This window comes from Tetrao urogallus (genome assembly GCF_951394365.1).
Source record: "Tetrao urogallus genome assembly, chromosome: 5".
Taxonomy (NCBI): domain Eukaryota; kingdom Metazoa; phylum Chordata; class Aves; order Galliformes; family Phasianidae; genus Tetrao; species Tetrao urogallus.
The window spans coordinates 53,430,539-53,442,743 of record NC_136818.1 but is presented as its reverse complement, the minus strand read 5'-3'; the positions used below and the strand labels follow the sequence as shown (position 1 = coordinate 53,442,743).

Here is a 12,205-nt window from a genome sequence, read left to right as displayed (position 1 = left end):
GTAAACATGTGAAAGTGAGGGTCTGGATGTCTGAGAGAGTATGTAATCTGAGCGAGTTAGCAAACAAGCTCAGTTTTGCCTGTAAACATGTGCTGCCCACTGGAATTGATATCTCTGGATCATTTCCCTCCTAACTCTACTAACTCTAGGTTTGGAGTTAGCCTGGTGCAGTTCAATGTCTTCTGGGCCCCATGGGCCTGGTTTTCTTAATTTTTTTGGAGTTTTTGATGATATGAAAGCAATACCAACTTCACAGCCTTGTCTTGCTAGAGGCGTTTTATTTAATAAGCTTCTGATCTCTCAAATACACCTCCTGGGTGTGCCTGTCCACTGTGCATCACCTTGTATGGAAGAAAGACCAAACCACCACGGTCTCCTTCCTCAGCCCTCTGGGAAGACCCAGGGCAGCATTGCAGGCTGGCATCTTTGTGTCAGTGCTGACTGAGGGAAGCATCTCTATGCTGGAGAGCTTTGAAGAGACGAGTCCCTTTGTCATAAATACTTCTGTTTGTCACACTTTTATGCTGTCCCAGCTGGAGGATCTTGAAGCTTATGGGCTTTTCCAAAGTGCCCAAATGCACACCCCCTAAACAAAAATTAAATGAGCAGATTGCATCAACTCCAGGAAATATTAGTCATTCTTTTATGACAGTTTACAGGTTTACTCTTCAAAAAGGGAAAAAAACATAATTGCCTCCCTCTTGGTCTCTCAGTCCAGGCTGTCTTTCAAGATTTTACCTTCCTCTAAGCTAGGGCTGAGTTAAAATGAAATAGCCATTGGTCCTGGTCAAGAATGGAGTGTTTAAGTGGAAAACTTTTGAACTTCATCAGTCATTTTTACCCTACCTTTCAGAATCCTGACGTGTTTAGACCAGCTGCAGTAGTGAGAGTTAATTATTTGCAATGTCTCTTTAGGTACCTGGTGTAGAACTTCACTTCCCAGCTTCTTATGGCCCTTTCATGTCAGAGCCCCTTCTATGTGTGAATCATTTCTAAAATTGCACCCTTTTTCCACCTCACCTCAGTGCTTTATTTTTTCTCACATCTCCCCACTTCTCCAGTCTGAGTCACTGCCATGCACTCTTCTCCCAAGTCTCTAGCGCGGTTGAATAGAATCACAGAGTCATTTGAGTTGGCAGGGACCTTTATGGGTCATCTAGTCCAACTGTCCAACTCCTTTCCAGTGAACAGGGACACCTATAGATGTGACTGTCAGTGTTTGCCATCTGGCCTCCACAATTCATTTTTTTGGGGGTTTAAGCTTGGAGGAAATGTGAGGCTCTCAACAAAACAGATGCAAAAAGCATTTTCAGATAAGTAAAATTATTTTTCTGTTCTGAGAAGAGAACTAGGGTAATTGCACTTTCCCTCTTGGTGAACTCATGACCATTCCTAAACATCTGCCACAACCAATTATTGTTAATTGGGATGATAAGCAGTTGAGAACAGGATACTTAATATGAAAAGTCAGGGAGCCGTAATCATGCAGTAGTCAGCTGTCTCTGTGTGCAGAGCTGGGATTAACCCCACTGAGCATAGGGAAACTGGGTGCCTGAACCCTGTGCATGATTCACCACCAGAGCTGGGTGTCCCCACTGCGGCAGATAGATTCCCTCCATGAGGGCTGGCCCTCCTCCAATGGTTGTACAAGTGGTTAAGCAAGTGCAACCAGTCTCCAGTTTTAGACACAAAAGGTTCAGCGGGGTGAATATCCTTGTATGCATATCCCCACACCTCCTGCATGTCTCCATAAATGCATGTCAGTGCATCTGGTTTTTATAAATGTATCTGCGTTAAATGCAACACGCAGCACTCAAGGCACGCTTAAATACTGCATGTTTCTTTATCTGTGTGCATGCATTTTAATGTCATAAATTCCCACCAAGCTGTTTGCAGTCCATGTGACCTACAGCACCAGTGTGCACCCCGTGCTGTGCTTTGCTGTGGGTGCTGTGTGAGGCAGACAGCCGGTCATGCTGGATGCCGGGGGCTGATTGCTAACGCCCTGCCTGACGTGACAGCTTTTCTAATAGCTTTTCCAATCACCTGCGTCTCCATGAGACTGTCTGAAACCTGTAATATAGAGAGACAGACATCATTACAGGCCGAAATAGCACATAAAAGCATATCTTCTGAGGAGTGTGTGAGGTCTAAGCAGCGCGCGTCTGCCTTCGCCTTCCAAAGAAGGAATCTCACTGATAACATTCAGCAGTGGTATAAGGATGAATTCTGCTCACTGGCACTTTTTATCTCTCACCTTTCCTGTGCAAGTTCCTTGCTGTTTCTGGATGTGTGCTGTTTGTAACTGCATGTATTTACCTCTGTTTTCTGCTTACCAGGAAGAATGTCACATCCCTATCCTTTCCATCCTTTCACCATCTGTTTTCCTCTTCTCTCCTTGACCTCACAGTCCTGCCTTCAGCCTGCTGTAGCTCTGCCTGGAGCCATTTGGCTGGAACGTGTATTTGCCCAAATGTGTATTTCCCCCTTGCAGAGGAGCAGAGATGTTGCATATGTCCTCAATGACTGGCTGCAGACTTACACCTGAGCTCCCCAAAAACATGCGATGGCCGATTATTATCAGGTGGTTTTCATTTCACTGGGCTGAAAATGGCAGCGCTCTTGGAGGTGATTCTGCAGCATGAGAGCCAGCTCTGCCCCAGGGCCACTGTGTCCCCAGGGTTCGTGAGCTGGTGGCTGTGTGTGGAACAGCTTCAGCTCTTTGGTTCTTGTTCACTGCTCTCTGCCTGGGAAGGAGAAAAGCTAAGGAGGACCTTTGCAGTTAGAATGATAGAATCATCAAATCGTCTGAGTTGGGAGGGAACTCTTAAAGGCCATCTGGTCCAACGCCCCTACATTGAACAGGGATACCTACAGCTCCATCAGGTGCTCACAGCCCCATTCAGCCTGACCTTGGGTGTCTTCAGGAATGGGGTGCCCCCCATCTCTCTGGGCAGTCTGTGCCAGTGCCTCCTCACTCTTATTGTAAAAACTTCTTCCTTATATCCAATCTAAATATCTCCTCTTTTAGTTTGAAAACAGTTGTCCTCCTGCAGCTCAGCATGACCACGATGCTCACCTTAATGCTTCTGGAGATTTCCAAACAGGGGACCACCAGGTCAGAGGGGTCAGATTTCTTAAAGTTTCCACTGATTTAGAAACATAAAACAACACAGCCGCTTGCTGGTGTGTTTCTACATCACTGAAAACCCACTCTGTGCTCTGATCCAGTACTGACATCTGTAGCCCGCTTTTTAAGAAGGGCAAATACCTGCAACATGTAGAGAAGTGATGTTTCTTTGAGAAGGTGTCTGATGTCCAGGACCCCCTGTGATACATTTAACTTGGGTATTTATGTTTCTCTAGTAATGATATGTATCATTTGCTGTTGGCCCATTGACTGCACAAGATCAAGCCCTTAGAGATTTCAAAACACACTGTAGATATTAAATATCTGAGCCTTGTAACCTTTCAGCAGATTAGGTAAGTGTTATTGCTCAGCATTTTAAATGGATAACAGAAGATGTATCCCTGCTGAATTTCATAGAATGAGGTTAAGTAACCTGTCCAAACCAAGAAGGGCGTTAGTAATGGAGCCAGCAATGGATCTTGGCTCCCTATACTGGTCTTCAGACAACAGTGTTGCTCTGCATAAGTCTATCTCCTGGTTGGGATTCAGCTGAATAAAACGTGCTGTGGTGTCTGAGGTGATGCAGTGTTTCTCTTTCAGCATGCCATAATCTTTACTGTTCCCTGGGCATTTGCTGGTTTCCCAGTATTGTTTCTGCTTATATGCACCAGGAATAAAGGCAGAGAGCTTTCTTACACTGTTGAGCATAACAGCAGCATTGACTTGGATAGCAATGGAAGCTGAGGTGTCTTTCATTCAAAGTAGAGGAATTCAGTTTTCCATCTCTTACACTTGATCCTGCATTAGCTGCAGGATCCAGCAGTGCTGTGTAGCCATGCCCAGCTACTGCCAGGCTTCTGCCGCTGATGCTGCTTCCTCAAAACAAGGTGTTTTCTTCTGCTCTGTAGAACAGTTACAAGTAGCCTTTCCTCTTATCTGCTCTAAGCCTTCTCAATGACTGCTGAACACTGAACAGGCCAAGTCAGCTTCTTCTTCATAGGTTTGTTGATATCACATGAATTTTCCCTGCATTTGTATGGTATCCCTCAAGCAGGAAAATGTAAGCTTTAGGCCTGGAAGCAGTCATCTTGTAGCTTCAGGCCACCTCAAACAGGATCAGGTTGCGTAATACTGGAAACTGCTGCTTCAGATTAGGGTTTTTATTTGGGGGGACTATTTTACTTGATGTCCCCAAGCAGGAGTAGTCTAGGAAACAAATTTGTTCTCTTCTGAAGTTTGCCTAGAAGTAGACGCATTAGCAGACTGCCCGTCCTGCCTTCATGCTTTGGCTGGGCCTCCTTGGCTGTCTGACCAAGATAAAGCAGATGTTTCATGGGTTAGTATAACCAGTTTGCCCTAATGCACCTTCGTTTAGCTCTGCTGTAGTTTTTCATCCATCTCTCAAGATTGTTTGTCCTACTTCCAACTAGCAGATGAGCCAGGCAATCTCATTTTGTCAAATGGGTTTACAGCACTTCTAAGAAGTTTGGTCTATATTTAACCCGTGGCCTATTTTCACCATAACTTAGCAGAGGGGAAGGTTAACTCCAGCTTCTTTTCCTCTCCTAATGGTCACTTCTGCAGTAAATCTCAGAATTATGACACATGAAGCTGCTGTTTGCAGGCTGAGGATGGATGCGTGGCTTCCTTGGGCACCGTCAGGATCTATAGCTTGGGCAGCAAATTCACAGCATGATTCTGCCTTGTGTACTTGTCTCACGAGTTTCCAATCCACTTCCACGTTAGAGTGGTTCTTCCCAAATTATACTCACAATTGCTGAGTGTGACAAGTGCTGCATATCTGTATCTTGCAAAGTGCATGGACATTGTTAGCCAGGACGCACTGCAGTGAAGCTGCCTTTGTGCACAAATAGCCTCCAGGCCTTTTGTTTTCTTTCTTTCTTTCTTTCTTTTTTTTTTGCAGGCAATTAATCAAATTTCTTTCCTATTAATTTAGGAACAAATTGTGTGCTTTTGTTTGTTTTCTAGCAAACTCTGCTAAAACAGAAAAATATTGACAGTGCTAAACAGAAGCTTTATGGGGAACATTAATTCATTGTATGAGTAGGTGTTGAGTCCGCAGATTTTCATTGCTTGCATTTGTATGCATTGACTTAAGAGCTTCTAAACCCTAGCCACATTGCCTTGAGGTGCTGTTCAAACCTGTCACAAAGTCCCTGCCACAGAGTACTTAATCATTTCATTGTAATGCTTTTGCTCACGTGATCTGAATCCTGCTCTTGGACACGTAGCAGAAGGTGACACTGGCCAACTCTAGGTACCATCACTTATCTGAATTCATCACTTCCTACTTGACATTTGCAGTCAAGTTGTGCAATTCCCTTTCTTCTCAGGTAAGTAGCTGGACCTGATGCTTTCCTTTTCTATTTCCTTCCTCCTGCCAAGATTGTTTTGCTACTTCTTGCTTGGTAGTTTAAATACTTGAGGCCATGTTTTTAAGTTGGCTTTTCTAAGTGCTTCTCCCTCCCTTTTGATTCCCTCTGCAGGCACTAGTTCGACTTCCCCCTCACATTTCACAGTGTGATGAAGTCTTCAGGTTCTTTGAGGCTCGTCCAGAAGACCTCAACCCTCCAAAAGAGTAAGTGCTGCATGCTTTTCCAGTTCTTCTTGGTTGGCTAGAAGAAAGATGAAGGTCATTCACTTAAATGCTACTGTAAGCGTGGAACAGATTTTGTAGCTTTCAAGGAGTACCTCAGAAAATGCCCAGCAATTACGTATAACCACTTGGGTGTGTGGAGGACAGAGAAGTCAAGCAGCCCTCAAACACGTTTTTCAGCCACCCCCGCCCACTTTTGCATTGTTTCTTGCTGATGTTTCTAATGAGGGAACCTCCCCTTGCTTGTGAGTTTTACCTGATAATTATCACCAAGGACTCATTTAGTTGGCACAGCAGCAGGGGGAAATCCTGCCAGTAAGTACTCAGCTAATAATTACCAGCTGCTTCTTTAAATGTACTCCTGCCCACTTTAAATGTATTCCTGCCCTCCCTTTAGTTATCTGAAGGGAGCAAGATTGTGATCCAAATCCAAAATCGTGTCTGGAGAGCCTATTCTTTCTAAGCAGGAAGCTAAGAAAAAGGCTGGGAAAAGAGTTTCCATTGAACACAAAGCAGAATCATAGCCTTCACCTTGGAATAGACAAGCTGATTCATGGTGATATTGTCACAGTTCAGAGAACTAATTTATCCAGGGAAAGCATTGGCAAGAGAGTATTTACAAGCAACTGTGCTGCCTTGCATAATGTTTCCTTTTCTCCTGTATAACAAGCAGGATATATTTGGTTGTGTTCTTCAGTAATACGTTGACTTGTTTCCACTGTGTTTTGTGCAGCTCTGTGGCATGATTTGAAACCTGATTGCAGGCAGTGTTTCTATAATTTGGTCTCACCTGTATTAGCACAGCCCAGTAATAATCTCAGAATCATGGAATCATTAAGGTTGAAAAGACATCTAAGATCATCTAGTCCAGCCCCAGCCCATCCCCACCATACCCACTAATCACATCCCTCAGTGCCACATCTCCACAGTTCTTGAAAACCCCCGTGGATGGTGATTCCACCACCTCCCTGGGCAGCCTGTGCGAATGCCTCCCCATTCTTTCTGAGAATAAATTTTTCCCAACACACAACGTAAGGCCATCATCTCTCATCCTATTGCTGTTACATGGGAGAAGAGACCAACCCCCATCTCTCTACAACTTCCTGTAGACTCACAGAACTATTAAGGTTGGACAAGGCCTCTAAGATTTGTATGATTTTCATTTGCATGCACCGGTACAGGTTGAGAGATGAGCTGCTGGAGAGGAGCTCTGAGGAGAGGGACCTGGGTGTCCTGGTGGACGACAGGTTGGCCGTGAGCCAGCAGTGTGCCCTCGTGGCCAAAAAGGCCAGTGGCATTCTGGGGTGCATTAAAAAGAGCGTGGCCAGCAGGTCGAGGGAGGTGATCCTCCCCCTGTACTCTGCCCTGGTAAGGCCTTATCTGGAGTACTGCGTCCAGTTCTGGGCTCCCCAGTACAAAAAAGACAGAGAAAGAGTCCAGCGGAGGGCCACAAAGATGGTGAAGGGCCTGGAGCATCTCTCCTATGAAGAAAGGCTGAGTGAACTGGGTCTGTTCAGCCTTGAGAAAAGAAGGCTGAGAGGGGACCTGATCCAGGTCTATAAGTATCTAAGGTGTGGGGGCCATAGTGGTGAGGCCAGACTGTTTTCAGTGGTGAGTGGAGACAGGACAAGGGGAAACGGCCAGAAACTTCAGCATAGGAAGTTCTGCACAAATATGTGCAAGAACTTCTTTACAGTGAGGGTGACGGAGCACTGGAACAGGCTGCCCAGGGAGGTGGTGGAGTCTCCTCTGGAGATATTCCAGACCCACCTGGACACCTACTTGTGCAACCCGGTGCAGGGAACCTGCTTTGGCAGGGGGTTGGACTCGATGATCTCTGGAGGTCCCTTCCAACCCCTACAATTCTGTGATTCTGTGCGATTCTAAGATCATCAAGTCCAATAGAAAATGGATATAAAGTTTGAGGGGGTTGTTTGCCACTTTGGTGCATGCAGTGCCTATAGATAACAGAAAGGTTTCCACTGACTTCAGCTGTCTTATGTTGGACCTGTAGCTGTGATGTTAGTGGAGAGGAGGGGATGTTTGCAGCTTGATTTCCAAACTTTCTCAGTTGCTCATGTGTGGCTTTGATCATATTGGCATTTGTACTGAAGCAAGTACTGCTAGTGCAGCTGAGAGCAAACGTTTTTTGTTTGTGAAATGAGAAAAGGAGCAGCTTTAAAATGAAAAGTCTGCAAAAATAGCTGCTCTTTTTTCTTTCTAGACAGGCTTGCTTTGGAGAAATTTTGGGGGTGAGTAGAAAAAATGAAGTTGTGTGTTCATTGTTAAATATGTGCTGCAAACTCAGAAGGTGTTGGAGCAGGGTATGTCTGCACTCTGGAACCTGCAGACCATCATGATTTTCATTTAAGTCTGGTAAAGAAGGTTTGCAGAGGTTGTTTAATTCCACAGTTTCTGTCTGATGCAGGGAGACACACACATGTTCTAACAGAATCATATCCCAGAGCAGGAGTAGGATCTCCACGGTTACAGGAGAGGATCCCACATGGACCTCAGGAATCTGCATTTCACACTGTTTAACGCTCCTGCCTGCGTTCTGTATTGATTCAGGGCCTGTGGCATTAGAGCTCAGTAAAAGAGTTGGGACTGGACCTGACAGGCAGGGCACTAGCCATTATGGCTTTCTTTCTCTTTTCCTTCCTACATTTTGTTGAGGGTCTTTTGCTGAGCTCCCAGTTCAATGGCAGTGAAGCAGTTTTTCTAGTTACCCATTTGCACACCCTAGGAAAAACAAAAAAGCCTAAATTTTCTCAGCCCAGGCTTTGCAACTTATTCCAGCCTAGTAATAAGTGTGATTTATTTCCCTGGAAAATGTAGAGCAATAACCTGATTAAATCTCACTTCACTAATGTCTGCAAGACATTAATCTAGCCGGGTTTAAACAAATCCTACCTCGTCTTCTGTAAGCAAACAGATCTTAGGGAAGGTGTCTAAGGTTTCTGCTGGGAGCGCTTCACAAAAGATGTATTGTTGAAACTGAAGATTAATCTCTTCAAAAAGATGATGTAAAAGCCAATGGAAACATCTTAGTGTTTTTCTTCTGTGGACTGAGGAGGGATGGAGGAGGTGTGGGGCTCACTGGACCTCTGCGTAGGGTCCGGGAGAAGGGAGATTGTCAGAGTCTGCACGAAGGAGTGTGGTCCGACAGAGAAATCCCTAATTCATTCCCTTGCTTTGTACTCTGCCAAGCCCCCTCAGAAGGAGCAAGCCAGCACTGCCTGAGCCCTGTGAAATCAGCCCTCCCTGGACCTCACTCACAGCCCCATTATCTCACTGAGGGTGGTAGGGGGTAGCCTGGGGGCAGCATCTAGGCTACCAGAATTATTTTCTCTTTATTCAGCTGCTTCTTTTAGCACTCAGTGTGGCGATTGTTCATGCAGTGACGATGTAGCATGCACATGGCACCCAACTGGCTGTGTTAAAGGAGAGCAAATGTCACCAAGTAAGGGATTCAGCCACCGAGGGATGGCAGAATGGAGTTGCTCATGCTGCTTTTGTGTCTTGTTTCTGTGTGCAGCAAGATGGGCTTTAGTTTCGGGATCGCCTGCTCTGTCTTTCTGCAGAAGCTCATCTTCATCAGACAAAGACTGACCTGGAGTTCAATTAGCTGACCTCCAGGAGTGAATCCCTCACTGCCCCTGCATGCTATCCTCTCTGGGCTGCAGCCATTTGGCTTGCAGGCTGCTCCCTGCAGGGTCGTTTCCTACTACTGCTGTGTTCTGTACTCTGGTTTCCCATGGTGCTGAGCAGCATGCGATCCAGCTATAATAAAAGACGGGGTTTTCCAACACAGTTATAATCTGGCCAGTTTGTTGGGTTGGATTTGCTGCTTAGGTTTTCTCTTTCCTGTTTTGGTGATGGTCCAAGCTTTCGAGTTCTGTGACAATAGGCAGAAGGTATTCCATTCAGCACCACTAAAAATCTTCCTTGTCCAGCAGCTTGCAGGCAGAGTTGGAGAGGTGTCTCCAGAGAGCATAGCTGGGCTGTGCCTACAGCGGTGCTGCAGCTGGGCCAGGTAGCTCACAACAGCAGGTTCCTTTTGTGCAGCATGGGATAGACCTTCAGAGGACACTAAATCCTCTGTGGCACAGTTTGGGAGCAATCTTGGACCACTCCCCACGGTGAAAACATGTCCTCTGTAAGAGAGCTATGGGAAAAGTTACTGTAAAGAAAGAAGAAAGGACTGTTTTTATTTTTCCAGCATTCTACATTAAAACACCATGTCATTGAAAGCCATTCATTTCCTGGATGCTTCTGTTAATAATTATAATTACTAATAACTAAGCCAGAGGTAGATTAATTTCAGACTTCTACTGGGGATTTGGGTTTGAGGCTAAGGTCAGGCCAGGGCTCACAGTCAACAAACAGAATCTCAGAAACCATTTTTTTAATCATTCTTTTTTTACAAAAAATAACAGAAATACCCAAAGAGGAGTATTAATCAATTCAGCATTGCGTACGGTCTATTGCTTTTAGGGCATTTTTGCTGTTTGATTCAAAATATCACAGCCAGACTGATCACATGAGTGTTCATTTTCCTTTCTGGTCTCACTCCAATATCAAAAGCAGACCAAAATCCGTTGGTGCATTTCTGCAGTCCTCCTCCTGCAGAAATTCGGGCAGGCTCAAACAGGATTTCTGTTTAAACCACCAATAATAACATTAACAACTGAGTTTAAAGCAGCATTTATTATCTGAGAATATTTTATTCTGAAAGTCATGAAGTGATTTTAAAACAATATACAAATCCAGACAGTGGGGCACTTAACTGAGTACAGAGATAATACTCTGTGGGTTGATGCAGAAAATGCATTTGCTAATGGCAGTTTCTTTACTGAAGTACAGAAATTTATTGCATAGCTGTGGCCTTTCTGCATCATATGTCCATCGCATAAATCCTAGCGTCCCATTCCAGGTCGCAGATGCTAGGCAGTGAATGCAAGTTGGATTCTCCCTTTCTTCTTCACCTGTTACAAACTTCTTGTAAGGAATCTGAAAAGAAGCTGCCATGGTAATACATTAATCATATTTTAGTGTGTGAGTTTGGAAGTGCTAAAGTACAGTTCCCCGATAGACTTGTTTTCTATCCATTAACTTAACTGTGTTACATATGACTATTCCAGGTTCCCAAATGATCTGCCCTGCAGTATCTATTGAAAGAGGAGGCAAGTTTTTCATCTGTAGAACATCTATCTTTATTCTCAGTTGTTTGATATTAAGCTAATTATTTTTCTTGTATTCCATCCATTTAGAATAGTGTTTCATGACACATTTGGGAGTGGAGTTTCTGAACAGATGTGCCGCGAGGAAGGCCGCTGTTCTTTGTTTGGGATTAATCTTTATTACAGGGCTTACAGAAGAGAGAATTTTCCCATCATTTAGGAATGCAGTCAGCACCATCTCATGACAATCAGTATTTCAGTCCCTACTTGGTGGTAGTATTGGGATCTCTCGATGAATGCATTTTTTCAGGAAAATTCATTCCACTTGAGAGATGCGGAATGGAAGTTAATTTCCCTAAGAAATGCAAAATCAGCAAATGATAGAAGTCTTAATTTCATGTGATTCACCATCTGGGAAGTAAGTCATAATACACAGAACATGAAAAAAGAAAGATGTATCTGATATTTGTCTGAAAAAGTTGACATGAAGATAAGACAGTTAAGATCCATTGTTCTGATGGGAAGAAGAGTTTCATATTTCAAAAAATTGCTCAATCACTTTTGCTGAGATTCGGGTAGGTAAGGATTTAACAACCTGTGAAGGCTGTTTGCCAAACACCTTGTTTGGCTGCCCCTCCCCAGCCATCCAGTGACATGGATTGCTGTGGGAATGAGCTGCCACAGGTCTCTGAGCATCTGGGCTCAGCAGAGCACCAAATGTGCCTTTTTTAGAAGAACGTTTGCTCCAAAATGTTTATCCTCGACACCTAAATTTGTTGTGAAAATGAAAGTGCTTCACAGCATGATGCCCGTAGTGTGGGGTGGCAGAAATCTGTGGCTGTGGTGAGTCTGCTGCCCCAGCAGCACTGCTGGGTCCTGGCAGTGCGAGGTCACCGTCAGATGGTCTCCAGATACCCCTGTTGGCTGCTGGCCTCCACCACTGCCTGCTGCCAGGATCCTTGGGAAGGTCTTACTCAGAGATGGTTATCTTAAACAAAACCAACACATGGATGGAGCGCTCTCTAGGTATGGAAAAAAAGGAAATAACACATGCACAACTCATCCTCTTCTTTAGTTTCACATGGGAATTTCTCCTTTTGTTCGCAACGTATAAATGATTTGGGCTGCATATCAAATGGAGGGTATTGAAACTCTCTGCTGGCTGCAGTCTCAGTGCTACCAGGAGGTAGTGCAGCCTGCCTGAGAGATTTGAATCTTTCCGCTGTTTGGCCAAAAAAATAAAAGGGAAATTGCATGTAGATAAATATCACACAA

General features: G+C 44.6%; 1 protein-coding gene across 2 annotated transcripts in view; it reads left to right on the top strand.

Moving 5' to 3' along the window:
* SH3PXD2A (SH3 and PX domains 2A) overlaps window positions 1–12,205 on the top strand; it is a gene marked incomplete at both ends in the record, with an annotated part of 225,476 nt that overhangs the window by 96,833 nt on the left and 116,438 nt on the right. For both annotated transcript variants that reach the window (XM_079536101.1, XM_079536100.1), the window contains one exon: window positions 5,638–5,729. In XM_079536101.1, coding sequence (XP_079392227.1) covers window positions 5,638–5,729 — 92 coding nt within the window. The remainder of the gene's footprint in view (window positions 1–5,637; window positions 5,730–12,205) is intronic.